Source organism: Condylura cristata, unplaced genomic scaffold (assembly GCF_000260355.1).
Source record: "Condylura cristata isolate star-nosed mole 26May11 unplaced genomic scaffold, ConCri1.0 scaffold00017, whole genome shotgun sequence".
Lineage (NCBI taxonomy): Eukaryota > Metazoa > Chordata > Mammalia > Eulipotyphla > Talpidae > Condylura > Condylura cristata.
Genome location: NW_004567118.1, coordinates 1,949,619 through 1,975,772, shown reverse-complemented (window position 1 = coordinate 1,975,772; position 26,154 = coordinate 1,949,619). Strand labels below are relative to the sequence as shown.

Here is a 26,154-nt window from a genome sequence, read left to right as displayed (position 1 = left end):
CCATTACCGACTATCTCTGTAGTGACAAGCGAGGAGAGAAACTGAAGTAGAACTGAGGGTCATTAACTGTGGCAGGTTTTAGGGAGGAAAAATGGCCTTCCCAATTCCCGGAGCCCCTTCCCAGCTCTTTGCACAATTATTCTGGACACTTTTATCTTTTGACCTGTGTCTCCAGGGCTTGTTTGTGAACTTGAGGGCACAAGGAATCTTACTGATTTCTCTATGCCCAGTGTCAAGCACTGTGCCTGATAAATAGTCACTATGCCATTCATTTAATGACCCTATTGTGCTATGTGCTTGGGATACAGAGTCAACAAACCAGTTGAGGTCCCTGCCCTCAAGAAGTTCACAGTCTAGTGAGGAAGTCACACATTAAAGATGTAAATCATGATCATTACAAATTATGAAAAGTGCTGAGAAGGAAACAGTGTTGTCATAGGAAAAGGGATGTTACTTGACAAAACGAGTGACTGGAAAGTTCTAAGATACCAGCAGAAATGTTAAGCCCCAGAACATCTTTGCTTAGTAAATATGTGTTGCAAGACCAGACGTTGGATAGATGGATAGCCGAGCAGCCAATAAACCAATGGGGTGGGTTCTGGTTTGAATGAGTCACACTGTAGCACCCAGGGGTTGCACGCTCGGTAGTGGTGCAGGTGTAGTTCTGGGTTTAACGTGCTGCGTTCTCACGTTTGTGCAACCAGTTGGCCGGGCCCAAGGGGCCGCTGGGGGGCGACCGAGAGCCCATCCCTTTCCCTTTAAGGCCGGAGCGGAAGACGGGCGAAAGGAAGACCTTTCGGTCGGCGGGCTAGAAATTGGCCTCGCCCTTTAAGAGGGTGGAGCCACTGGAGTGGCGGCGGCTTCGAAAGAGGCCTAGGACGCGAGCCCCCTTCTTCCCGGCGCCCGTTCCCCGGACGCTGCCCTCTTCCCCTCATTGCCCCAGAACACAGTCGCCCAGACTCTGGACCTCCCACCCAGGCCAAGCCCGGGGCCTCAGTGACCGCTCGAGTCGGGGTCTGCCGGGCCAACCCACCGGCTGAAGCCCACCCGCCGTCGCCATGGTAATGCCCGGTCTGGGTCTGCGCGGCCGCCGGGTCCCCCTGGGGAGGGAACCGCCCTCGGAGTTCCAGCCGAGGTCGGGGTCCGGATGGGCACTCTGGGGTGGGGAGGCTTGGGGGTCCAGTTAGAGCTCGGCAAGGACGCACCCGGGGACCCTGGGAAGTCTCTCCACCCACTTCCCTTGGGCCTCAGTTTCCCTCCCGTTGCTTTCCATAGCTTCTTGGGGAGCTGTTCAAACTCACGCCTCCTGAGCCTCTCCTTCCCCGCCCCCAACCTGCCCAGTCTGATTTTGGGGCTCTTAGGGGTAGGCATCAAATGCCGCTCTTGCGGCCCGGCACTTGGAGTTGGGTAGGGCCCATGGCCCTGGCCCTGACTCCCATTTAAGAGCTCACCAAGCAGCCCTAGAAAGAAGGAACCGTGGAACAGAGCCACCCACCTCATGGGACCCTGGATTAATGGTGTTCCATTAGGTAGATGGAAACCACCGACTAGGCTTCAGAAATAAGACCACCATGCTGGGCATGGTTGGCTTTCTCTTCTGTTTTACAGAGGCTCCTCCAGCCAAACTTTGGGATGCTGTAAAATCCGTAGCCCACATGTACAGTGCTGAGTCTAAAGAATGACCCATGCTCCCTCAGGCCGCCTTCCCTCTGCCCTCCCACCCACCTTCCAAGATTAATGCAGATGGACCTGAGTGCATTATTTTACAAGCAACGGTTCTAAATCACTTGAGTGTTATGCCTCTGTTCCTCTCTGCTCTTATGCCTCCCCTAGCACTAGCAAAAAACAAACAAACAAAAAAAAAAAAACACAGTACACCTGATGGTTTTGTTAGAATTGGGAAGAAGCATAGTGAGGACAGAATGTACTTGTAAGCGGTATTTCTCCTCCAACCTCAATTGCTTTGTTTTCCTTCAGGCATGCAGTTTGCAGAAGCTATTTGCTGTAGAAGAGGAGTTTGAAGATGAGGTAAGGAAGTGTCGGTGATCAGAGATGGCAGAGGAGAAGTCTTAAGGTGTAAACATTCAGGTCAGGGCATTTCAAGCAGTCTCTTTTTACTTGGGGCATGTGCACACACATATATATTTAATGTGAGAGGTGGAGAAATGTAAACAATCTACTTAATTATCTTAAAAACAAATAAAAAACCAGAGAGATGAGCTGCCTAATTGTCATACCTTTAAGTGGCCTCTGGGCCTCTTTGGTGGTGCCGGGATTAAAAGTCTTAGCATTACCAAGCTATCACCAGCCACTGTAGCATGAGTTAGATGCCTGGCCAGGGATCTGACCAACACAGCACAGCAGACCTCTCCTGTCTCACCACTGCTCCCCTCAGCAGTGATTTTCAGTGAAATCTGCCTGTTCTGTTCCCCACTCTGCGGTGAATCCTCTCACCCCTTGCACCTCTGGCCTAGACCCCAGTTCTTATATGCACAAATAAATAAAACAAATCTTTAAAATAAGTAAAATGCAAGGCCCTTGCCTGGTGGGTATGTCATGTAACCCTCATGATGACATGCTTGAGGTGGAGAGAAAGTTTATAGAGAGCCAGAGTGGTAGAGAAGACACCAGAGTTACTGGATGTGGTAAAGCCAGAGTGGTGGAGAAGACGGCAGTTACTGGACAGCAAGAGGCCTGGAGTCACCAGAGGGCTTCATGAGCCAGGCAAATGACGTTGCTCTCTGGCCCTCCGTGTCCTCACCTATGATATAAGGGGCATTCGTCTACCTCAAGTGCACTTTCCTTCCCTCTCTCTTCTTAGAAGAGGAGGGATTAGACTTTCTCTGAAGCTGTCCCACTCAAATTACCTTACTGTAGTCTTTCCACATACCAGTTAAGTCAGAATTTCTGGGATAGACCCAGGCAGGGGTATTTCCTACCTCTGCATGCAGCCAGAAACCACTAAACTAGCAGTCTCCATAGTGCTCTTCCTACACAGATCCAGTGGACAGAGTTTTATCAGGGAGGCCTGAAATTGATGCCACCGATCTTTTTCAGAAAGGGGCAGGATTTTAGTGAGTAAAGCCCAAAGATATAAATCAGCCTGCCAAAGAACATAGCACCAAGAGCCAGGATGAGGTCTTGGCCTCCTGACTCCAGTCAAAGGTATATGGAAGCCACTAAGCCACTTTGGTAGACGAGAACTATTCTAGTGCCAAGCCATTCAAGCCTTTTTCTCTTGCAGCTTGCTGCTTTAAAATTTCTGTTTAGAATTTATTCCTTTTGCTTCATTTCTGCCTCAGCTGCGGCAAATGCTGCACCAGGACTCTTCTGGCAGCCCAGCACCCCTTCCTTTGAGGCTTCTGGAATCTGGGGTTTGAAGGGGAAAATGGACCTTCCTTAGACCTCGTGGTCTCCTGCTTATCTCATTCGTTGAGGTCCCGAGACAGAGTCACGGGTTACATGTGGAGTCTAGTCCTGGGTCTGTGAAATTACTCTATGAGTCTTGCTTTCTGGATCCATAAACCAGGGATTATAATATTACTTATTCACAGGACTGATGTCAGAAGCCACTGAGAGAATTCTGGCAAGATGTTTACGTGGTACCTGATGCTCAGTGAGCATTTGTTGTTATCAGTTGGGGACTTGGTTGTCTTTTTTTGTGCACAAAATAGCGGGGGCACAGGCCAGAGACATGGGGGTGAGAAGATTCACAGAGATGAGTGGGAAACAGAACAAGCAGATTGAGTGAAATACACTGCTGAGGGAAGCAGCAGGAGAGACAGGAGAAGTCTTAGGTGTCATGTGGGCACCTCCCTGGGCAGGGATCAAACTCAGGCTGCAGTGGCTGCGGACAGGTTCACAGTGCTGTGCCCCAACCCACTGTACCACCAGTGAGGGCCCCTTGACTGTCATTTTCACAGTATTTCAAAACTGCCAGTTTTGTCAAGGACACGTGTCCTTGTTTTTGTCTTTCAACTTTGGAGATGCATAGTCACAGGCTGATAAGTGCCTGTGAAAGTGACCTTCGTGGGTCTTACTAGGTGAGGGAATTAGAGTGAAGGATTCTTGCAGCTCAAGTTTCTGTTCTATGAAAATGATAGACCAGGGCCTCCCTGGTGGTGCAGGGGTTAAAGTTTCATCACTGTCAAGATATTACCAGCCAAGGGGTCCTGACCTCAGTCCCCAGCCTGGGGAGAGACTCACATGGCACAGCAGAGCTCTCCTGTTTCACCGCTGCTCCCTCAGCAGTGTATTTCAGTGGATCCGCGGTTCTGCTCCCCACTTTGGTGAATCCAGCCCACACCTGCACACCTCTGGCCTACACCCCAGCTCCTGTATGCATAAAGTAAATAAAATAAATCTTTTTAAAAAGTGATTTATTTTAGGGCCCTCCCTGGTGGTTCAATGGGCTAAAGCACAGCACTGTGAAGCTTGCTGCAACCACTTCAGTGCAAGTTTAATTCCCAGCCAGGGAGGTGACCCACATGGGGCGGCAGAACCCCATTGAACCCACCTACTGCTCCCCTCAGCAGTGTACTTCATTCATCTGCTTGTTCTGCTCCCCATTCTGTCTCTAGTGAATCATCTCACAGCTCCCACACCTCTGGCCTGTACCCCGGTTCTGTATGCATAAATAAGTAAACATTTTAAAAATTATATTTTATGCATACAAGAACTGGGGTGTAGGCCAGAGGTACAAGGTTGAGGGGATGGGTTTAGAGGATTCACCACAGACAGAGTGGGGAGCAGAACAGGTGAATCAACTGAAATACACTGCTGAGGGGAGCAGCCCGTGAGACAGGAGAGGCCTGCTGCCCCGTGTGGGTCACTCCCTGGCTAGGGATCAAACTTGTGCTGCAGGGGCTCCAGATAGCTTGATATTGCTGAGACAACCTCTTGTGCCTTCAGGGAGGCTCTAAATAAATCTTTAAAATAAAAAAAAAAAAGAAAATGACAGATCAGTCCCTTTCCTTTTGTGAGGCTGATGATATCACGTCTGAGAGTGAGTTCTTCCAGAGAAAAGGGGCCCATCAACCTGTAGGTCATCAGGATTTTATTGCTGTTGTAACTCTGATATTGTTGTTGTCCTTCTTAATATTGTTAAATTGTAAGGTGCCACTGTCTGGAGTATGCTACTCTCTGATAAAACACAAAGAGGAAGAAAAACCTCTCTCTGGCCCAGACAACTCAATGCAGCAGCAGGGGTAGGCGTGGAGACCTTCCTGTCAGTTAAGTCAGCAGTTCTGACTCAAAAACACCCTCAGAGCAGGTCTGTTGCTCTTGAAGGTGTCAGTCTCACCTCGCTTCCCAACTGGAATCCATACTTAATTTTAACTTGCCGGAAAAGCTATATTTAACTTGCGCCTATTTTTCTGAATCCAAGGCCGCTCTGGCTTACTGATGGCTCTGTGTGTGTGCGCGTGTGTGTGAAGTAAGCTGTGGACAAGCAGCACGGCCAACTGGACAGGCTGGCCACCAGGGAGCCCCTTTGCTTGAGAGGGGCGATTTATTTGACTCCTAAATGCCCTGATATATTTGCTTCTACTGGCTCCCCCAAATGCCACTCCTTCCTACCCCAAGATTGAAGAAAGAAGAAAGCTACCGGAAGACTTGGCCTTTTAACTTTTCCGGCAGAAGCCTGGTGGTGGCCCACGGGCAAGGTCAAGGCTAGTGAGAGACCCACCCGCCGTTCGCAGCGTGGTTCCCTGCGTGTGTGTATCTGCACACAGATAGACGCACACACCCCATGTGCCTAATACGGTGAACAGTGTTTCTTGATTTCCAGATTCCAAAACCTACTCTGCTCCTTTGTAGGACTTCTTGTCTGCTGTGGAGGACACGGAAAACCAGTTTGCTGGCTCGCGGCCCGTGAAGGCTGGGTGCCTGAGGTCCGCCTCTTCCCGGCAACAGGAGAGTGCACAGGCATGGTTTTCCGCGCAGCCACCCTCATGCCCCACCGCCCCTTCAGCAGCCCTGAGACCCCACCTTCCTCCTTCCAGCATGCCTCCAGCAACAGCCCCCCTAAGACCGAGCTCGACTTCCAGCAGCTGGACAGGCAACCAGAGGAGAGTGGTGCTGACAGAGGTGCTCAGAGGGCCGGCACAACCCCAGTCCTCGGGCCCCCAGCCCCGGTTCACCTGTGAACGCCAGCATCAAGCGACTGATGACTTTGAGGGCGCTGAACAAGATGAATTTGATAGGGTGCTGGCAAGCATGGAGCTGGAGGGGCCTGGCATGGAGCTAGAACTTGGGGTTGGCAGTGAGGCCCCAGGTCGCCTACCCACCTGGCAGCAGGAGGACTCAGTGTTAGCAAAAAAGGCCCGGGTGGTTGCTCTGAGCACATCTTGCCAAGAGGAACCCCTGCCTGCCACCCATGTAACAGGTGTCACCTCAGCCCAGGAAGAGCCTCCAGATGGTCTCGTCCACTGCAGGACTGCACAGTCCCACTTGAGACCTCGTGCAGAGGCTAACTTACCTTTCCCAAATGCCTCAACAGTTCCCACTGAGCAACCCCATTGGGAAGCCTGTCCCAAAGGTCCCTCTCTTCAAGCACCCCTGCCTCTCCAAGCTGCTGGTGGCCCCATTCAGAGGAGCCCTCAAAGTCGTTTTCCCCATCAGCCTTTCCAATCTCCAAGTGCCCATGTAAGTGGCAAACCTCACTTTCCTGGACCACGAACCCCCAATTCAAGCTATTCTACTCCCTCAAGGACTATCCCTGGAATCATTCCTCAGAGGGTCTTATCACCCCGGGCTCCAGTGTCTTCTTTTGCGTCTCCTATCGGCACCCCAAAAGGCCCACACTCCTCCCTGGCTGCCCAGGGAGCAGCTCTGCAGACACCCGTAGTCACCAACCACCTGGTGCAGCTGGTCACAGCTGCCAACCGGACACCCCAGCAGCCCACACGCTCCTCAGTCCGCACCAAAACCCGACGCTTCCCTGGCCCTGCCGGGATCCTGCCTCAACAGGTGAGCAGCAGTTTCTTTCTGGCAGAAGCCAGAGCTGTCCAGGATGAGGGTGTGGGAGAGACTGTTCTAGCCCTGCCCGTTTCCAGGATCCTTTCACTCCGGAGTGGAGAGAGAAGGAATTGCAGAGAGGGAGGGTTTTCAAAGCTGTGGCAAAGGTCACAAGAGTGGGAGCAGAACTGGAAAACCACCCAGGAGTGGTGCGCAAGACGCTAAGTAGCTGTTTCCCGAGTTTGCTGAGCACCTACTGTTTGGCCAGCACTGAACAGGAAGGTTTGTTCACTTATACATGCTAATGCCTGGCTTTGGGCAGTTTGCTCAAGAACTGAGAATACAGAGATTAAAATAGAAATAGTTCCCATCCTAAGAAACAGCATAGTGAAAGAAGCCGATGGCAAGAGGCAGTCACGTGTGACACGGCAGTTGGGGGCATTCCCTGGGCCGCTGCGCGTGCTGAGTGGCTTGGATGGACGAGTGGGAGCTGGCCAGAGCTTGGGGGCTGTGCTCTGGAGGACACGCCAGCCGTGGGGACACGGGACAGAGTGTGCGCAGGCAGAGGCCTAAGAGCCCGATGCTCTCGGGCCCACAGATCAGTTCATTGTGGCTGTGTGTGGGGTCTGTGTGGAGAGCTGGGGCTCTGCTGAGTGTGGGTTTCTGCAGTGGTGGAAGACAGTATCATCTAGGGGCTTGGGGACAGATCCCAGTTACCTGGACTCCGGGCGCTGGCCTGGGTGTGAGAGGTACAGGTACATCCCTCCCCACCCACTTCAGGGTATTTGAAACAATTTCTACCCGCTAGTTACTTGCTCTTCCCTAGCGCTTGAAGGGAAGCAGGGGGAGGGGAAGGGCATGCCTCCTGGGGCTGTGCCCTCATGTAGGCGGCAAAGGGACCCAGCAAAGGGACCTGGGGAAAGGGCCTCTTTGCCCCTTCAGGCCTCTCGATTCAGGTCATTGCCCCCTTCAGGCCGCCCTGGGTTTGGCTCCTGGGCCAGCTCTGGCTCCCTCACATTCCCCAAATGATTCCCAAAGCATCTTTTTTGAGCTGCCAGCGAGGCTCCTGAGACTTTGTTAGGAGAGATGGAGTATGTGTTAATTGTCCCTGATAGCTTCCTGAACTCATTACGTAACCCAGACAAGAAGCTGACTTGTAAATAACAGCTGCTGAGCTTGCTCTCGCCTTCTCCTTCTCTCTTGCCTTGTAGCACAGTGGGAAAAATCTGGAGGAGATCATGGTTTCCACCCCCCAGACTCCAACTCATGGTGCTCTGGCCAAATTCCAGACAGAGGTAATGAAACCCTAACTTCTGGACGTCGTCTGACAGTAAGGGACATCTCTGCATGTGTCGGGTTGAGAGTCAGAATTGCTGCTGTCAGACCTGTCTCCTGGGTGATGCCAAGGGCACTTGGGGAAGGCATTGCTGGCATAAAGGGGGCCCGACCAGCCAGGCACTAGCTGCCGCCATGGGTCCTTCTTCACCACCGACCTATGAGGCCTGGCCTCATCTTTCTTCCCTCGGGAGGAGAGTGGGCGTGGCATTAGGAAACTGACCGTGGGCGCCTCTTTGTAGGTGAGACCCCCTCTCCTCAGGGGTGCTGGAGGACCTGCTCTGTCCTCAACCACTTCTGCTTTTCATTTTCTCTAGAAGTCTTTTCTCTTTGCTGTAGCTCCACAGACTCACCAGACTCAAAGCAGTAAATTCTTTTCTGGATGAAAAGTATGAATGTGTAAGATGCTAATCGTAAGCCAGAAGCATCCCAAGTAAATTATGACCAGTTTCAAAATGACTGAGGCTCTCTGGAAGCTCTTAGATCTATGTAGGCCTCAGTAGCACTACGGCTTCCCGAGTCTCTTATGAGAGACAAGTATGGGCAGCCTCTGCTCTGGCTTAACTAAAGACAGGACCTGCCTGAAAATAGAGTAGCGCACCTTTGCCCCAGCTGCTGCGCGGAAGATACGCAGTGCCACGAGATGGGACATACCATTTCCTGACCTTGGCATGAACGGAAGGAGAGGCTGGCTACCACACCCTAGGGAACCCCTCCCTGCCACACCCGCTTCTGTCTCAGTCTGTAGCAAGGTGGACCCCTTAACCGAGGACCACCCGCTCTGTGGTGCCAGGTTGCTACTAGTTCTCAGGCGCCAGTGGAGGAGGAGTTCGGACGAGGACCCTGGCTGGCTATGAAATCTTCTCTGGGCCTGGATGACAGAGACCCCTCCTGCTTCCTCTGTACCTACAGCATCGTCATGGTGCTGCGGAAGGTAAGGGTCCTGGGTGCTGAGATCCAGAGACAAGGCCATTCTTACCCTCTCACCAGCGACTTCCCTCCTCTGCTGAGGGGAGGGGTTGTTTGCTCCCTGCTCACCTATGGTCCCTCTTCAGGGAACTTCCCACTCACCTATCCCTGCCCCTGCCCCGATGGCGAGTGGGCTCCGGGCCTGTCTCTGTGTCTGAGGCCTGGACGGGAGGGCTGTGCACGCTCGACCCTCAGAGAGGCCAGTGTCCTGCGTGGACGTGTTAGTACCTGTGCTGACGTGTCCCTACCTGTGGTCTGCGGTGATGCAGCTCTTCAAGCACACGTACGCAGACGTGGGGGAGAGAAAGGAAGCACCCGCTGGCTTCAGGTCATTGGAGAGAGACAGGACAGGCCTCTAAGTTACCTCTTTGACCTCTGCAAAGGAGGAGCATCACCATATTGTTCTCTGTCCCCACGCACCCCCAGTTTGCTCTGACACACTTGGGGAGCTTGCAGGTGGGACACAGCCAGTGCCTCTCCTTCAACTAGGCAGCCCTGAAGCAGCTTCCCAGGAACAAGGTGCCCACCATGGCAGTGATGATCAAGTCCCTGACTCGGAGCACCATGGACGCCAGTGTGGTCTTCAAGGACCCCACAGGTGAGGAGTTCAGTCCGAGAGTATCTTGTTGGGTGACCTCTGTTGCGGTAAGGAGCTGAGGAGGAGTCACCCTCTCCATTTGCAGAAGGGACATGAGACAGTGAGCAGCCCACTTCCCAGCCAGGGGCCACGCCGGTCACCGCGCTGCCCCTGCCCTGAGCCTGATGGGCCATGTGGTATTTGCAGGAGAGATGCAAGGCACAGTGCACAGGCTGTTGCTTGAGACACGCCAGAATGACCTGAAGCCTGGCTCAGTGCTGCTGCTGAAGCAGGTATGGGGACCGCGCGCCACCCCGCCCGCCCCGGGCGGGCCCCGGAGGTGCCTGTCGCCTGCCTTGTCTGGCTGCCTGTCCTTCCAGGCGGAGTGGCAGGCCTGGTGCTTGGCCCGGCTTGCTCACAGCCAGTGAAAGCCTGACTCCCACACTCCGGGGTCGGAAAGCGGGGGCTGTGCGGTGGGGGAGGATGGTACGGTGAGTGGCTCCGCCCTGGCACCAGAGGCGGCAGGAGCAGTTTGTGTGTCGAGGCCCCAGGCGGCCATCCGACAGTACCGGGTGCTGTTAGGGCGCTGACTTCCCCTTCCTCTACTCCAGATTGGAGTGTTTTCTCCTTCGCTCCGAAATCATTACCTCAACGTGACACCCAACAACCTGGTCCACATTTACAGCCCAGATTCTGGGGATGGGAACTACCTCAGGCCATCGCAGCCCTCCCTTAAGGTAAGAGGAACAGGACGGAACGGGAGCCGCGGGGCCGCTTCTGCCCGGATCTCTGTCTCCTCCTCCACCTGGGGCAAGGGGTGAGGCGGTGCCTCGGACAGGGCCACTCCTGTCCTTGTTCCAGCGCCTGCCAGATGGCAGAGTAACGGGACCTGGAGAGCAGCTGGCTTCTTGGTGACGCCTGGGTGTCTGATGGCAGCCTCGAGTGTGGAGCCGGCGGAGTCACCTGAGAACTGAGCGAGCTGGGGGGCCTCTGGGGCACGGCGAGGGTCAGGCGGTCTGAAGTGGCCGCGCAGAGGAGAGTGAGCCTGTCGGCTGGGGCCGGCTGGGGCCAGAAGCCCTGGGTCGGGCCGATTACTAGACATTTGCAATATGACCTCTGGCAGTCGTGCCCCCTCCCCTCTATCGCTCCATCTGTAGAAGTGGATCAGACTTGACCCCTGGCCAAGTTTATGCCCTTAGCTCTGACTTGCTACTTCCACCATTTCCTTTACCTTTCCCCTTCACCACCCACTTTCTCTCAGAAATCACCCACTTGTAAGAAACAGTCTCCATTTTTTGTTTAAATTTCAGTCATCCATATGTATTACAGAACAAAGCAAAAAATGAAATTTACCCTTTTTTAATTCCACGATCAACTACGGGCTAACCCTGGTCAGCGATTTAATTGCTAATATTAATTACTTGACCATATATTAGCTCGTTTGGGAATTGTTAACAGCTAAGTTTTGATGCCAGGCTAACTCTCCAACATATTTCTGAATAACCTCTTCACTCTCTGCTCATATAGATTCCCTAAAACATCACACTCCAACGGAATTAGCAAAGAAAAGCAGCCCAAACAGTATGTTACATGAGTTGTTCCAGCTCCCTCTGTAGCAAGGAGCTGGGAACAGTCCCCCGCCACACTGCTCCATCCCGTCTCCTGAGCCTGCCTGCTCCTTTGAGACTGCCTGGGTGGGGCTGGCACCCGCCAGGAGAATTTCAGGGGCACAGGCCTCAGTAACCAGCGTCTCTGTCCCCAGGATCCAGGAGGCCTTCAGCAGAAAGAGGCGGTTAGGCCTGGGAAAGGCCCCAAAACAGCTCAGAACCCAGAAGAAGGGGCATCCCCTGTGGGAGAGCTCCCAGAAGCAGGTAAGGCAGTCAGCCCACCTAGAATGTTCTCCCTGTGTTAACTTTGGAAAAGTTCAGTCACATCCTTCTGGCTGCATCTTGTTCCTCTTTCTGGGAACCTGTGGCTCTTACAGGATCCTACAGAAATCAGGTGTGGTGCCTCTGGAAAAGCTGCAAGCCACAGTTCTCCCCCATTTCCAGACCATATGCCATTAGACGTCAGGAAGAGATGGGCCACACCTACTCTCCTGTGGGCTGGTGGGCAGCCCACAGAAGCAGGTTTGCCCATCCTGACCAAGACCAGAAGCCCTCCAGGAGGTGCTGAGTGGCTGGAGTGGGACCAGGATACAGATCTGAGAGGCCTCCTGGGGAAGGCCGGCTGGTTCCTCAGGAGGCAGCGTCACCCAGGTGACACCAACAGCGTCCAGGCTCTGGATCTTAAGTTTTTAATTCCATAAATTTAACACTGAATAACGCCAAATTCCCACAATTGTGGTCGGTGCATTACATAAGCAAATTCACAGCAGACCAGTGGATCATAAGTGAGAAAATGGGGGGAAGCCTGCTGCTTGTTTATACCTTAGGAAATGTATTTGCCTCCTCTGCAGGAATCGTCTCTAACATCTTGCATTCTTTCCTCAGGGGTCAGTTTGATACGTTAGGTTAGACCACGCTGACAGCTCAGTCCCCTTATTTGACAGCGTTCCCCCAAACGACCAGTGTGATAGCGAGGGGTAGTGTTTTTTGTGGCAGAGTCCCCAAGTGCGATGCCAGTTAGTCGTGGCTGCGCCCAGACCAATGCCTGTCCTTCCAGCAGCAGCCTGTGGCGCGCCGTGCCCGACAGGGTGCTGGCTGCCAGGTGTTTCCAGGCCGACTTCCTCCCGGGGCTGCCAACTCCACCCACTCAGGGGCCTTTCTAGTTGCGAGTGTGACTTTGGCATCTGATCATGCCTGAGCGTGCTCCCCTTCAGGGGGTCTGCAGGCTCTTTACACCAGGATAAAACGGGCTCCACCACGAGGTGCCCTCTGAGGGGAGCCACGAGGACTGACTAGCGGGGTGCTGGCCAAACGCGGTACGCACTCAGCGGGTGCTAACTCCGTCATGATGGCAGTAGCAGTGGGGACACTGAGATCAGCTCTTTCCAGGTTCTTGGACATAAGCACCTCATCTGAGCAGTCAAAATAGTTACTTTCATTCCATGCACCCACAGAGGCACTTTGCGGGGGCGGAGGGGCATGATGTTGCCTCCCACTCTAGATTCATGAGGTATGTGGTGGCTTTTTCTGGCCTTGCTTCTCCCTCTGTCCAATGAGAGGGTTGCACCAGGGGCTCTCTAGAGAGTTTCTGTTCAGGCAGAAAGTGAGGAACCACGGCCATGGCCAGCCTTCCTCAGCAGGATGGCCCCCGCCTTTTTTTTTTTTTTTTTTATTTTTTTTTTTTTTTAAAGATTTAGTTATGTATGTATATAGAGCTAGGGGTACAGGCCAGAGGTGCAGGGGGGTGAGAGGGTTCAACAGAGACAGAGTGGGGAGCAGAACAGGCCGACTGACAAAGTACACTACTGAGGGGAGCAGTGGGCGGGACAGGAGAGGTCTGCTGCGGCCTGTGGATCACCTCCGGGGCGGGGATTGAACTGAAGCGGCTGCAGCCAGCTTCGCAGTGCTGCACTTTAACCCACTGCACCGCCAGGGAGGACCGGGCCCTACCTTCTGTGCTGTGCAGGCAGGTGGCAAGTCTGGGCAGTCTCAGGCCCATCACCACTGCCCAGGGGGAGCCATCTCCCCACCTCCACAGTCAGATCCAGGCCCTCCTGAAGGGCAGGAGCTTTGGACCTGAGTCATGTGGAACCCTAACATTGAGTCTGCCCACTCTGTCCCCCCCAACCTCCACAGATGACCTGGATGGTCTCCTGAGTGAGCTCCCTGAGGACTTCTTCTGTGGGGCCAGCACTCTGGACTGCCCCAAGGCAGGTTACCCGCCGTGAGCAGGCCTCTACTCAGCTCTCACAAGGCTCCAGTCGTGTCCGGTCATGTGCAAGGGAAAGAGCGAGACCAGCACGACTGGAGAACAGACGCCTCAGGACTGGCTGCTCCCACCCTGGGTGCTTTCTGGGAAACACCTGCGTCCCTCAGGCTGTGCACTATTGTCACTTTGATCATCCTTTGTGGTACCTGAACTCGACCCCAGACTGCTTCCCAGCCCTCCTGTCCTCCAGCCCTCTGGTGCATCGCCTGCCAGCAGGGCAGGTGTGTCACCTCCAGCGCCACACTCCTGCCTCACCTTGCCTGTGGAGCTCACGGCCTTCTCCTTTTACTGCCTCGTCCCGGGCACCCGAGGAGCCGCCCGCCGCAGTGGCCTCTGCACAGGGAAATGGTGGACTTCCCTCAGCTTTGTCTCTGGAAGCCAGAGTTCCTCGGTGTGGGGCAGGGGTGACTGGGGGGCCTTGTTCTGAAATAAAGCAGCATCTGCTCCCCCTGCCTCCCTCTCCTTCCCACCCCTGCTGCTACAGTGTCTCTGGCCGACTAACTGACCTCTCTCCTTCATTCTGATTTACTCACTTTCCCCAATGTCCTTTTACTGTTCCAGGATCCACTTACATTTAGTCATCGAGTCTCTTCACTGTGGCAGTTCCTCAGACTTTCCTTGTTTTTATGACAGTTCTGTGACAGGCCTTGAGGAGTACGGGTCAGGCGTTGTGTAGATGCCCGTGGCTAGAACCTGGTGTTTCTTCACAACCAGACCGGGTTAGCCACAGCGGCAAGGTGCACTTCCTTCTCATTTCGAGGGCCACTGTTGGCCTTGAGCACGTGGCTGAGGTAGGGCTGTCAGGTTTCTCCACTGTGAAGTTGCTCTTCTCCCCCCTTTCTGCCCTGTGCCCTGAGGGGAAGACACTGCAGCTGCCCTGAAGGAACGAGGAGTCATGTGCTGCCTCCTTAAGGGCAGAATACAGGTTATTTGGAATCCAGCAATCATTGTGTTGCCTCAGTAAGGGCTCATGGGTATTTATTTTATACTTTGGGTTATAATTTACTATTTTATTAATTTTGTTGCCTACCATCTCTTCGCTGTCGCTTCTCTCTACCACCTTTCAGGCCAGGGCAGTGGTGGGGTGTAAAGGGCCCAGTTATACCAAGTTGACCTTCAGTCTCCTTTCTGGAATGAAAGGGAGATTCTCCCCATTCCTGTGGGTGACGCAGAGGCACCACTGTGCCTTGGCCTTCTGTAGGCAGCATAAGTGGGGCTCTGGGGGAGGGCGTTACTCTCCCTTTCCCTGTGAGGCTGACCCATGGATCCATCTTGGGCCGAAATGAGCAAGTGTTTAAGAGCTCCCCATTCAGAGGGCTGCTGGTCATAGTGGGGCCTGCTCTAGGCCTGCAGCAAAAGCAGGCTGATTGGCCAGCCCCCTTGGCCTGCACACTCCCATGTGGTCTTCTGGCTAGGCAGACCATGCTTTTATTCCCCTGCTAGCGACACCCTCTGATGGTACTTCGCTCTCCCAGGGCCTATCCGTGCTGTGTGGTGCTCCTGCACTTACGCCCCCTTACCCCCCCAGGCCCTTGGACACTGTGCCCTTCCCCATTTCCCCCTTTGAGCCCTGGTTTGTACTACTCGCAGCCCTGACCCAGGGCCTGGTTTCTTGGAGGCGCCGAGCTCCCAGAGGCAGGTGGGTGCATCTCCACAGGGAGCCGTGGGCTCATGGGGGTTAAGTAAAGGCCTTTTTTGCTCTCAGAAAGCTAAGGCCAAGGACACATAACCCATGGTATCCTGGGAGGAAGCTGTTGTCAGAGCACCTTCAGGTCTGTGCAGAGAGGCTGAGGGGCAGCAGCTCCTGTCCTGCCCGCAGTGGCTATTCTGTGCCTTGGGAGGAAGCCTTGGCCCCTGTTGGCCCCAGCTGGCCTTACCAGCTCCCATCCCTGGGAACCCAGCTGTGGGTGCTCAGCCAGGCCGTTGGCGGGGCAATTAAAACACTGAATGGGTTCCAACAGGGTTAATCACAGCTGCTTTATAGAGGCGCCTTTCTCCGAGACTCTCCAAGCCCTCACTGTGCATGATCTCATCCCTCCTCTGGGGTCCCCCGCCCTGGAATACCACCAAGAAGCTGGGGCCAGAGTAGGTGAACAGCAGAGTAAGGGCAGTGCCGGAAACAGCCCAGGCTGCTGCCACCCATTCGTGCAGGCGGTGAGTGTTTGCTCTGGCAGAGAACACAGCCCTCAATCAATGCACTATACATAGAGGCCAGCTGGCTGCCAGCCAAGTGCTCCAAAGAGTCATGTCAAGACCTACTGTGTGCCAGGCCCTGTTGGGCACCAGAAACCTAACTGAGTGAATTCATGCCCTGAGGCCCAGATCTAGCCCAGCAGGCCATGCTCCTTGCCACTGCTGTCTGTAGGACACTGGGACAGGTGTGAAGGCCTCTAGGAGCACAGATGGAACCTAGAAGCTGGGGGGTAGAGGTGGAAGCGCTGGGGTTGCTGTAGGGGTGTCTTCCAGAGCAGGTGACTTTTGAGGCAGACTTTGAGGAATGAGTCAGAAGGGAAATCCAAACAGCAGGAAAGGTGGGGCCAAACCAAAGAACTGGGCTTCGAGGGAGAAGGCAGGTGTCAGAAGTGCACAGAAGCTTTCCGGTTAGAGAATGAACCGTTTCAGACAGCGTGTTCCACTGGGGCAGTGCAGCAGTGGGTGTGATGAGACGACGGAGGTGGGGCTGTTCCAGGTCAGAGGTGTGGAGCTGGTGACTGAAAATGTGACTGGGAACTGGAACTTGTCTTGAGGGGACCAGGGAAGAAGTCAGAGATGACAGCTGGGAGCTGCTGCAGGGTCAGGGAGGGGAGGACCCCGCTGGGCTCCAGGAGACCAGCCAGGGCCAGCAGCTGTGGGCCGGCAGGCCAACCCTGAGGGGGCAAGGGCCAGCAGTGAGCTCCGCCTGTCAGAGCCAGGCAGGCAGGCGCTCACCCTCGCACACTCCCCTCCCCTGGCTCGGCAGCCAGCCCAGCTGGTGCTGTTTCACGGCCTCCTTCCTCCCCCTAGAGGATCCTGGAAGCAGAAACAATTTCTCTTGAGTTGGGTATTGTGACTTGAAAGTCTCTTTGGTTGGCGTCCCCAGAGTTGCCAGGTTAACCAGTCAGCCCTGCTCAAGTAGCCACAGCCCTGCTCAAGTAGCCACGTGAGCCCTATTAGGAGCTGGGGGGCTAGGGGGGTAGGGGGAGGTGTCACGTCTCACTGAAGGCAGTTTCTGGAGACTTGCCATCCTGCCTGGAGGGTGGGGTACAGCTCTCACCCACAGCAGAGTCAAAGCGCACCTTCTCTGGAAGGGGCTGGGGTGGAGGTGCTCAAGTCTAGCTCCGCCCCTACTAGCTGGGACCTTACAAGTAGTTTCACCTTATTAACCTTGTTCAGCCTTAAGTCCCTCATGGGTACAGACAAGGTCACCCATCAGAGGTATTCCACTATGATAATTAGCTGACATGTGACTTTCAAGACCAAGCTCACTATTTACCTGGACATGAAAGTGATTTAAATTCTGTGAAGCCCTGTGCTTGTGGGCATAGTCACTGTTCCTGTGGATGCTGGGGAAACTGGCTGAACACTGTCCCACCCTGCCGCTATTTTCTGGGCAGGGTCCCGCTCTGCAGCCGGCGTCAGGAAGGTGCTGACGCTGCCCTCTGGCGGCCGCCTGTGCCTACGGCCTGCACTGACCTCAGACTTTGCTAAGGAGAAAGCTCTGTCCAGAGAAGGGGAGATGGGGGCCCTGGGGCTCAGAGGGGACCTGACAGAGGGGTTGCTACCCAGTTTATGAGGGCATCTGCGGGCAGGGCAGCCCTAGGCCTGGGTGGGGGCGGGTGAACCCTCTGCACCTGGATCAGACCAGGGCGCCCTGTTGACAGAGCAGCACAGCCTATTTATAGCCTCAGCTGCTCTTCTCCCTAGGTCACGGGGAGGGGGCAGGGGCGGTGCCTCACAGCAAGGGTGACGGCGGGTAAGGCAACCCAGCTCTGCCAGCTGCCACGGTCCAGACCCCGGACAGCGAAGACCCATGGCAGAGAAGACTCTCCCCTTGTCGTCCAGTCTGCGCGCGCTGCGCCTGCAGCAGGAGTGGCTGCAGTGGGAGGACCGGCGGCGGGCTGCTGCCCAGCAATGCCGGAGCCAAAGGTGCCCCCCGAGTTCCCGGGCCCGACTCACTAGGCCGCGCCGCGCCTGTCTAGACCCGGCTGTCCACAATGCCCTGTTCTCCGGCGACCTGCAACAGGTCCAAGCCCTGTTCCCAGATGAAGATGCGGCCAACATGATTGTGGAGACTGTGAGCAATCAGCTGGCCTGGTCAGCAGAACAGGGTAGGGAAGGGAGCATGGGGCGGGGGCAGGAGAGGGCTTGGGGGTGGGGAGGGCAGTGGGGCCGGTCCCTCGAGGCCTAGACTAGATCATGTCTCCCACTGCCCAGTCCAGCTCCCTCCCAAACAGAGAAGCATAATCAGTCAGTGGTTTGTATGTCTGATCAGAATTGAAGTTCCATATCATATTCATTAGCTAGTAGCAGTTACATTCTGATGTAATTTTTTTTCTTTGAATATATATATCCACACATATGGGTATTTCTTCCTTTCATTGAATGAAATTATACTCCATATGCTACTTCACAACTTGCTTTTTTACATAAAACATCTTTCTATGTCAGTAGCCATCATTTCACATAATATTTGAAATAAGTCACATTCAGGGCATTTGAGAAGCATTAAGCCAGGGGCTATTTCTAGTCCTCTTGTCATTTGTCTCTCTTGGACAGAAGAATGTTTGTATTGCATTTCCAAGGGGAATTGGAAACTAAAGCGAGTGACAGGAGCCCACTACCTGTCAGACACGATCATGTGCCTCCATTAGTGTCGTGTGCCCCTGTCACCATGACAAGCCTTCAACTCAGCAGGAAAGGTCAAGTCATTCCAAGCGCCACCCGCAAGCAAACAGCCTCAGTCAGAGACTGAATCGAAATGTGAGCGGTTTCCACTCCACTCCACTAGGCTTTGTCCGGACAACTCTTTCTCAAGGCTGCGCCCCTGCCTCCCTGCCCGGCTGCCCCAGGGGGGCAGGAACTCCTCCGGAGAGGAGAAACTGATTTTTCGTAACCCAAGAGATTTATCTGGAAATTTTCTCCAGTTCTATCCAATTTCTTTTTAAGATTTACTTATGCATACAAGGGCTGCGGTGCAGGCCAGAGGTGCAGGGGAGTGGGGACGAGAGGATTCACCAGAGACAGAGCGGGGAGCAGAACAGGCAGGTTAACTGGAATGCACTGCTGAGGGGAGCAGCGGGCGGGACTGGAGAGGTCTGCTGTGCCATATCCATCAGTTCCTGGCCAGGGATTGAGACTTACCCCCTTGCGCCACCAGGGAGGCCCCTCCATCCAAATTTTGACCCAACCAGAAGACACAATAGACACTAGAGTTCTTTAAAGAGTTGTTCAGGGCCCTCCCTGGTAGCACAACAGGTTGAAGCGCAGCACTATGAAGCTCTCTGCAGCCACTGCAGCATGAGTTTGATCCCCGGCCAGGGAGCTGACCCACATGGCGCAGCAGACCTCTCTTGACCCCCCCACTGCTCCCCTCAGCAGTGTATTTTAGTACCTCTGCCTGTTCTGCTCCCCACTCTGTTTCTGATGAACCTTTTCACCCCTATAGCTCTGGCCTGTCACCAGTTCTGTATGCATAAATAAATACATCTTTAAAAAATAAGAAAAGAATTGTTCAGTTAGCATTCATTAAAATCATGTAGAAGGGCCCTCCCTGGTGGCACAGCGGGTTAAAGCACTGCACTGAGAATCTAAAGCCGCTTCCGCATGAGTTTGATTCTCGCCTGCCCCGGAGGAGACCACATGGCGTGGCAGACCTCTCCTGACCCGCCCGCTGCTCCCCTCAGCAGTGTACTTCGTTGATCTGCCTGTTCTGTTCCCCACTCTGTCTCTGGTGAAGCCTCTCACCGCCCCTGAGCCTCTGGCCTGTACCCCAGTTCTGTATGCACAAATAAATAAATCTTTAAAAAAAAAAAATCATGTAGAAGGTTTAATTCTCAAGGCCCAGCTCAAACCAGCTATGAGCCATTTCCAGTAGGGGCTCAGGTACATGCATTTTTAGCAAGCACAGCCAGAGATTTTACTTGATTATGAAACCCCCTGCTCTAACCAGAAGAGATAGCCCAATCCCCTCCCCCAATATTTTAAATAGGTACATAAATTCTCCTATATGAGTTGCCATGATTTTTTATAATTATTCTCCAAATAGTTTGGGTTCCTTAGAGAAAACCAAAAACTTTTCACTAGCAATATGGTGAGCATCTTTGGGTACTTTCCAGGTGATTTTCCCAGGATCTCTTCTTTTTTAAAAAAAAAAAGATTTATTTATGTATACAAGAACTAGGGTACAGCCAGAGGTATGGGGGGAGGGGCAGTAAGAGAATTCACCAGAGGCAGAGTGGGGAACAGAATAGGCAGATTAACTGAAATACAGTGCTGAGGGGAGCAAGGGGCAGGGTTCAAACTCTTGCTGCAGTGGCTGCGGATAGCTTCATAGTGCTATGTTTTAACCCCTTGTGCCACCAGGGAGGTCCCTCTCGGGTCTCTTCTAACCAGATATTTGGTCCATATAAACCAAATACATCAGTTATAATAGATCTGCTCTTAAGATTTACACAATCAGGTCTCCCTGGTGGTGCAAGGATTTAAATCCCAGTACTATGAAGCTATCTGCAGTCACTGCAGCACAAGTTTGACCCCCTGGCCAGGGAGCTGACCCACATGGCACAGCAGACCTCTCCTGTCTCGCCTACTGCTCCCCTCAGCAGTGTATTTCAGTGGATTTGCCTGTTCTGCTCCCCACTCTGTCTCTGGTGGATCCTCTCACTCCCCCAGCACCTCTAGCCTATACCCTAACTCTTGTATGCAAAAATGGATAGTATCTTTATAAAAAAAATCGACAGGAGATAGCCTCAAGCCCCACCAATGGATTTGGGGTTCCAAATCCCTGGAGAGGCTTATGTGCTCCCCAGGCTTCAAATTCCTACTTAAACTGTCAGAACCACCAGGATAGGGACCCACCCAGGGATCCTGCAGGATGTTCATCATCCCTCAATGATGTCTACTGTCCCTAGACCTTACTCCTGAAAAAAATGCTTTATCCAAGGTTTAGGAAATCCAGGCACTTACAGCAATACAAACTAAATACAAAATAAATACAAACTATTTATTAGGATATCAGGCATCTAAATCCTGTGAACAATTCCTACAATTCCCATCCAATGCCAGTTCCACAATCAAACCTCTCCTTACCGGTCCTTCCCTTGCCTGTGTCTTATCTCACCCCCACCCTTGCACACTTGCGTGCCACCCTCCCTAAATCCAGGAGTGCCCAGAGCTCCAGGCTCTTTGACTTTTGTTCTTTCCCCACTCCCATGCTCCATTTGACCTTCTTGCTTATCACTCCCCTTCCAAAGTCAATGTCAGAGTGCCCAACTGAACAAAAAGAGCCAAGTCCAAAGACCCAGAAGTTTCCTTCAGGAGATTCGCCTTCTTCAGTTAGCCCTCATGGTTTTACAGGATTAATTTTTGTTCCTGAGCCATACACAGTTTGTTTGGTTACAGATCAACAAACTGTTGTAAAAGCTTGTTCCAACTGACATTCCCAGCCCAGGCTTGAGTGAAGCCCTCTCCGCAGGGACAGCCTGGCACAGCGTTTGTGCTCAGTCCAGGCAGAGGGAACATCTGTCAGCTACACACACAGCTTGCCGGGCCTGTTGGTCTCACACCTTCCGCCAACAATGCCTGTTTTCTCCTAGGATTCTGGGTACTGACCCCCAAGACCAAGCAGACGGTGCCCCTCACCATCGCTGCGGCCCGAGGCTACACTGACTGCGCCCGTCACCTGATCCTCCAGGGGGCTGAGCTGGATGCCAGGGTGGGGGGCCGGGCAGCCTTGCACGAGGCCTGTGCCGGGGCCCAGTCTGACTGTGTGCGGCTGCTGCTAACCTTCGGTGCCAAGGCCAACGTGCGTTCTGAGGAGGGCACAAGCCCCTTGCATCTCTGCACAGCCCCTGAGTCTTTGCAGTAGGTGTCCAAGGCTGAGACGCTCTGGGGAGCGTGTGTGTGTGAGTGTGTGAGTGTGTGCGCGCGCATGCCCGTGTCCAGGTCACCAGGCCAGGGCGAGGGGAGAAACCCCTCGCATGCACAAGTCCTCACAATGGTCTGGAAGGCAGCCCCGTTCTGCCTCAGAGAAACAAGCTCAGAAAGGGCTAGTGGCTTCTCCAAGGTCACACCAGCTAAGCGCAGGAGGCAGCAGCCCTGAACACCGGGCTGGTTTGAGGTAAGCACAGGAGAGATTTTGCTCCGTGTTTCTCAACGTCAGTATGAACCCACCCTCCTCACCTTGCTCGGGATCAGCGTCTTAGCCCTGCAGAACTGTATGTGTACTTTTACAAGTCGGGTCCTCAGACAGGGCTGCTGGTGGAAAGGAGTCCTCAGGCCTCAGAGCCACATGTGGAGCGCCTCTCCCCAGAGAGAGCTAGATGAGTGACGGGCCCAGATGGGATCCAGCTATACACCACAGCCCCTCCTTGAGCGCTCAAGGCATGTGATCCCCTTTACAACAGACTTGATCTGCTTATCGAGGTGAGAAGGGCCCCGCTGGCAGCTAAGGCTGTTCATTGGGATTTTTCAACACTGGAAGTTCAGTGTTAATGTCCGCCCACAGAAACCAGCCCATGAGTCTGTGGGTGACGGGCCGCTACTCAACTCTTGGCTACTGTGCCTCAGACCGTGCCCTGGAGAGAACTGGAAACTGGGCCACCTGGGGAAAGGCATCGGGGCATCAGGGTTTCCTTGGGGTTGGGGTTCCCTGCTTCTAAGTTTCCAGGGACTGCCACTTGGATGTTTCATCGTAAGTTAATTTCGTCATTGCTTTAGCTAGCTGTGTGCTGGGTTTACCCCACCATGATTAATGATACATACTTGCCTCAAATGTTTGGCTTATAATTTTTCCAGCTCTAGAAGACTGTAAGACATGTGGCCCCTAAAATCTGACTTCTGCCGTTTGTGTTTGTTTTCTCTGGGAAAAATGGAGTAAGTGGTCTCCAGTGTCTTCCCTGAGGAAGGGGGTGAGGCTAGTCTTTTCAAGTTGAGAGGCCAGGCGAAAACATTAGCACTTCTTTTCTTTCTCTTTTGACTCAGACTCTTTCAATTTCTGTGCTTCAGAGGGTTCACAGTAGTGGATTTTCAAAACTTTTTGTGTTTTACCAAATGATAGAAGACCCATAAATGGTTCAGAACAGGGTCTGGGGATTCTAATCAGATTGGGGGGGGGATCAGGTTAGATTCTGGGAGGGCCTACCTGAGTCAGTGACTACTACTTCTGTACTGCCATTAACTTGCTGTGTGTTCTTGGCTATACTGCAATCTTTCTGGGCTAAAGTCATTAATCTAAGAACCAGCAGTTGCTGGTGACTGCCAGGTCTTAAGCTCTGCTGTCTGTCATGAGGCTTCTGTAAGTGTGATGATGGATACTAGGTTGGCCTTGAGGGGAGGTGGAGAGAAGAAAGGGGTCAAGGAATGATAGGAGGCTGAGGGGGTCCCAGGCCAGGTCTTGATCCCTTAGTATTTGCCTTGGGAACTTACACCCCTCCCACAGGTGTGCCAAACTGTTGCTGGAGGCCGGAGCGATGGTAAACCTGGCGGCAGGGGACAGCGAGGTGACACCCCTGCACGTGGCAGCGTCGCGAGGGCTGGAGGAGCACGTAGCTCTCTACCTGGAGCATGGCGCCGACACAGGCCTGCGCACCAGCCAGGGCGAGACAGCCTTGAATGCCGCATGCGCCGGGGCTGAGGGCCCAGGCAGTTGCCAGAAGCACCAGGCCGTGGTGTGTCAGCTCCTAGAGGCTGGAGCTGATGCCAGGGCAGCCGGGCGGAAACGCCACACACCGCTACACAATGCCTGTGCCAACGGCTGTGGGGGCCTGGCTGAGCTGCTGCTGCGCCACGGGGCCTGTGCTGGAGTCCGCAACGGGGCAGGCCACACCCCCATGGACTGTGTGCTGCAGGCTGTCGAGGACAACCCCAGCTGGGAGCCTGAGGTCCTCTTCGCTGCGTTGCTGGACTATGGGGCCCAGCCTGTGCGCCCTGAGGTGCGTGGGGAGAGTCAAGGGTGCTGGGCCCGTGTAAAGAGGTTCTAGTTGGGTGGGAAGAGCCTGCCACAGGAATTGCCTTGTCAAGGGGGAAGCCATAGGACAAAGTCAGGAGACAAAGAGCCCACTCCTGTGGCCAGCAGTCTGTCCCCTTCTTGGGAAAGGCTGGTGAGGGTTATGGAGGAGGGTATCCAAGGGAGGAAAGCACTCCCAGGAAAATTGTCTGGGCCAAAAGTTGGAGCCCCTTTGAAAGTGGGGTAAACTGAGGCATGGAGAAGTAGGAAGGCAGACTTCGACCTCTGCGTCCCAAATGTGGGCATGAGGGGCACTTGATTCGGCAGGGGGTGCACCTGAGTCTTGGTTGGAGGAGGCATGGTAGCTCTTTCTATTCCCAGATGCTGAAACACTGTGCCAACTTTCCTCGGGCCCTGGAAGTCCTGCTTAATGCCTACCCTTGGGTCCCATCCTGTGATACGTGGGTTGAGGCAGTGCGCCCAGAGCTGTGGCAGGTATGTCCACCCCAGGGACACAGCTCCATCTAGAGATGGCAAGGAAGAATTAGCCCCTGGCCTGTCCCTACAGAGTGGGCATCCTGGAGGAAGAAACAGGAGAGCCCTGGAGTGGGAAGGGCATGGGCAGAATGAAACTCTTAGGTCTCAGGGCTTCAGGGTCTTGGTAACTCAGAACAACCTCTAATTTCACTCACCTCTCCCGCCTCTCTCTCCACTGCATCAGTACAGACATTTATCAGGCAACTGTGACACAGCAGGCACTGTGCCAGCATCTGTGGAGTGGAGGGAGGCTCAGACCTGGCTGAGCCCCCACCCTGCCCTGTGGTCCTTGAGACTCGGCAGGGCCTCCCTGGCTCTGAACCTAAGTCCTTGGCAATGCACCAGACACCCACATGGGGTGCTTGTTGCCAAATCCCAGGGTCCCCAGTGCTAGGCCGCTCCTAGATGGAAGGGCAGAGTCAAGCGTGCTGGACCGTCTGACTGTCTCATCTGGTCCAGGAGCACGAGGCCTTCTATAGCTCAGCCCGCAACATGGTGAACCAGCCCAGGCGGCTGCAGCACCTCGCCCGGCTGGCTGTGCGAGCTCAGCTGGGCTGCCGCTGTCGACAGGCGGCCACCTGCCTCCCGCTGCCACCACTCCTGAGGGACTACCTGCTGCTGCGTGTGGAGGGGCGCATCCGTTGAGCCCCGTAACAGGCCGCTCCCACTGTGACCTGCCCCCTCCATCTATGGTTCCCCCTCAATCCTAGAGGACCCATCCCTGGCTTGTTGTCCACACTCTGCATGCCCCTGTGAGCCAGATGACCTCCCTCCGCCGACTTCTTGAGCCCTCAGGGGAGCCTTCATCCCAGCCTGAGCTTCAGCTCCTCTCTCCAGCGGGGAGGACTCCAGGTTCAACCTTTGCTCACTTCCCCCACCCCGTGCCCACCCGGGCCCCAGGCCAGGACAGCGATCCTTTCGACCCCCTTTCCCCCATGGCCCACTTGCCTTTGTCACTGGAACCTCGCTGACTGGTCTTAAAATCCATGCCCTGGGCCTCCCTCGTGGCGCAAGAGGTTAAGTCTCAGCACCATGAAGCTACCACCAGCCACTGCAGCATAAGTTCAATCCCAGCCAGAGTGGTGACCCACATGGCATAGCAGACCTCTCCTGTCTCTCCTGCTGCTCCCCTCAGCAGTGTTTCAGAAGATTCCCCCCACACACACACTTCTAGCCTACACCCAGCTCTTGTATCCATAAATAAAATAAATCTTAAAAAGAAAACAAACCCATGCCTTCAAGGATGCTAGAATGATCTATGAATCACAACTCAGATCATGTCCTTCATGGCTTCTCGCTGCTGTCAGGTTAAAACCCAAACTCAACAAAGCAGAAGAAGCTTCCAGCCTCTGTCTGTGCAAAGCTCCCTGACCTTCTGACTTCCCTTCTGAGGCTCTGTAACCCAGGTAAACTAGTTACCAGTTGCTGATGGTGACCAGTTCTTTGCTTCCATGCGTATGCATATGCTGTTCCCTCTTTGGATTACTCTTCCTACATTTTCACTCTGGCTAAGGCTGTCCCAAAGCATGAACTCGCAGAACCTTCCTCTTATCACCCCAGGTGAGAGTCCTTAAATGGATACTTCTTAAAAACTGTGTCCCTCAGCTAAGCTGGATTGGGACTATGCTCCTGGAACAGGCATTTCAGCAAATGGTGTTGAGGGAGTGAAAACGCACGATGCCTGAGACCCACTTATGTCACATCGCCTGCCCTTCCCAGTGCTGTACAGACCCCTACAGTGGTGACCCCTCTCCTGGTC

At 54.0% G+C, this 26,154-nt stretch overlaps 2 protein-coding genes across 2 annotated transcripts; both read left to right on the top strand.

Annotated features, from left to right (window-relative positions):
- The first annotated feature begins 1,571 nt into the window (after positions 1 to 1,571).
- Positions 1,572 to 14,091, top strand: LOC101636134 (chromosome unknown open reading frame, human C17orf53). Its single transcript, XM_004684939.2, has 10 exons — positions 1,572 to 1,583; positions 1,978 to 2,028; positions 5,818 to 6,969; positions 8,169 to 8,252; positions 9,086 to 9,226; positions 9,751 to 9,859; positions 10,046 to 10,131; positions 10,450 to 10,575; positions 11,601 to 11,709; positions 13,582 to 14,091. Exons 1-10 carry the CDS (start codon positions 1,572 to 1,574, stop codon positions 13,671 to 13,673), a joined length of 1,962 nt encoding a protein of 653 aa, XP_004684996.1. The 3' UTR covers positions 13,674 to 14,091.
- A 3,632-nt stretch (positions 14,092 to 17,723) lies between these two features.
- On the top strand, positions 17,724 to 25,040 carry ASB16 (ankyrin repeat and SOCS box containing 16). Its single transcript, XM_004684098.1, has 5 exons — positions 17,724 to 18,021; positions 21,508 to 21,775; positions 23,352 to 23,844; positions 24,240 to 24,353; positions 24,855 to 25,040. Exons 1-5 carry the CDS (start codon positions 17,724 to 17,726, stop codon positions 25,038 to 25,040), a joined length of 1,359 nt encoding a protein of 452 aa, XP_004684155.1.
- Positions 25,041 to 26,154: the final 1,114 nt, after the last annotated feature.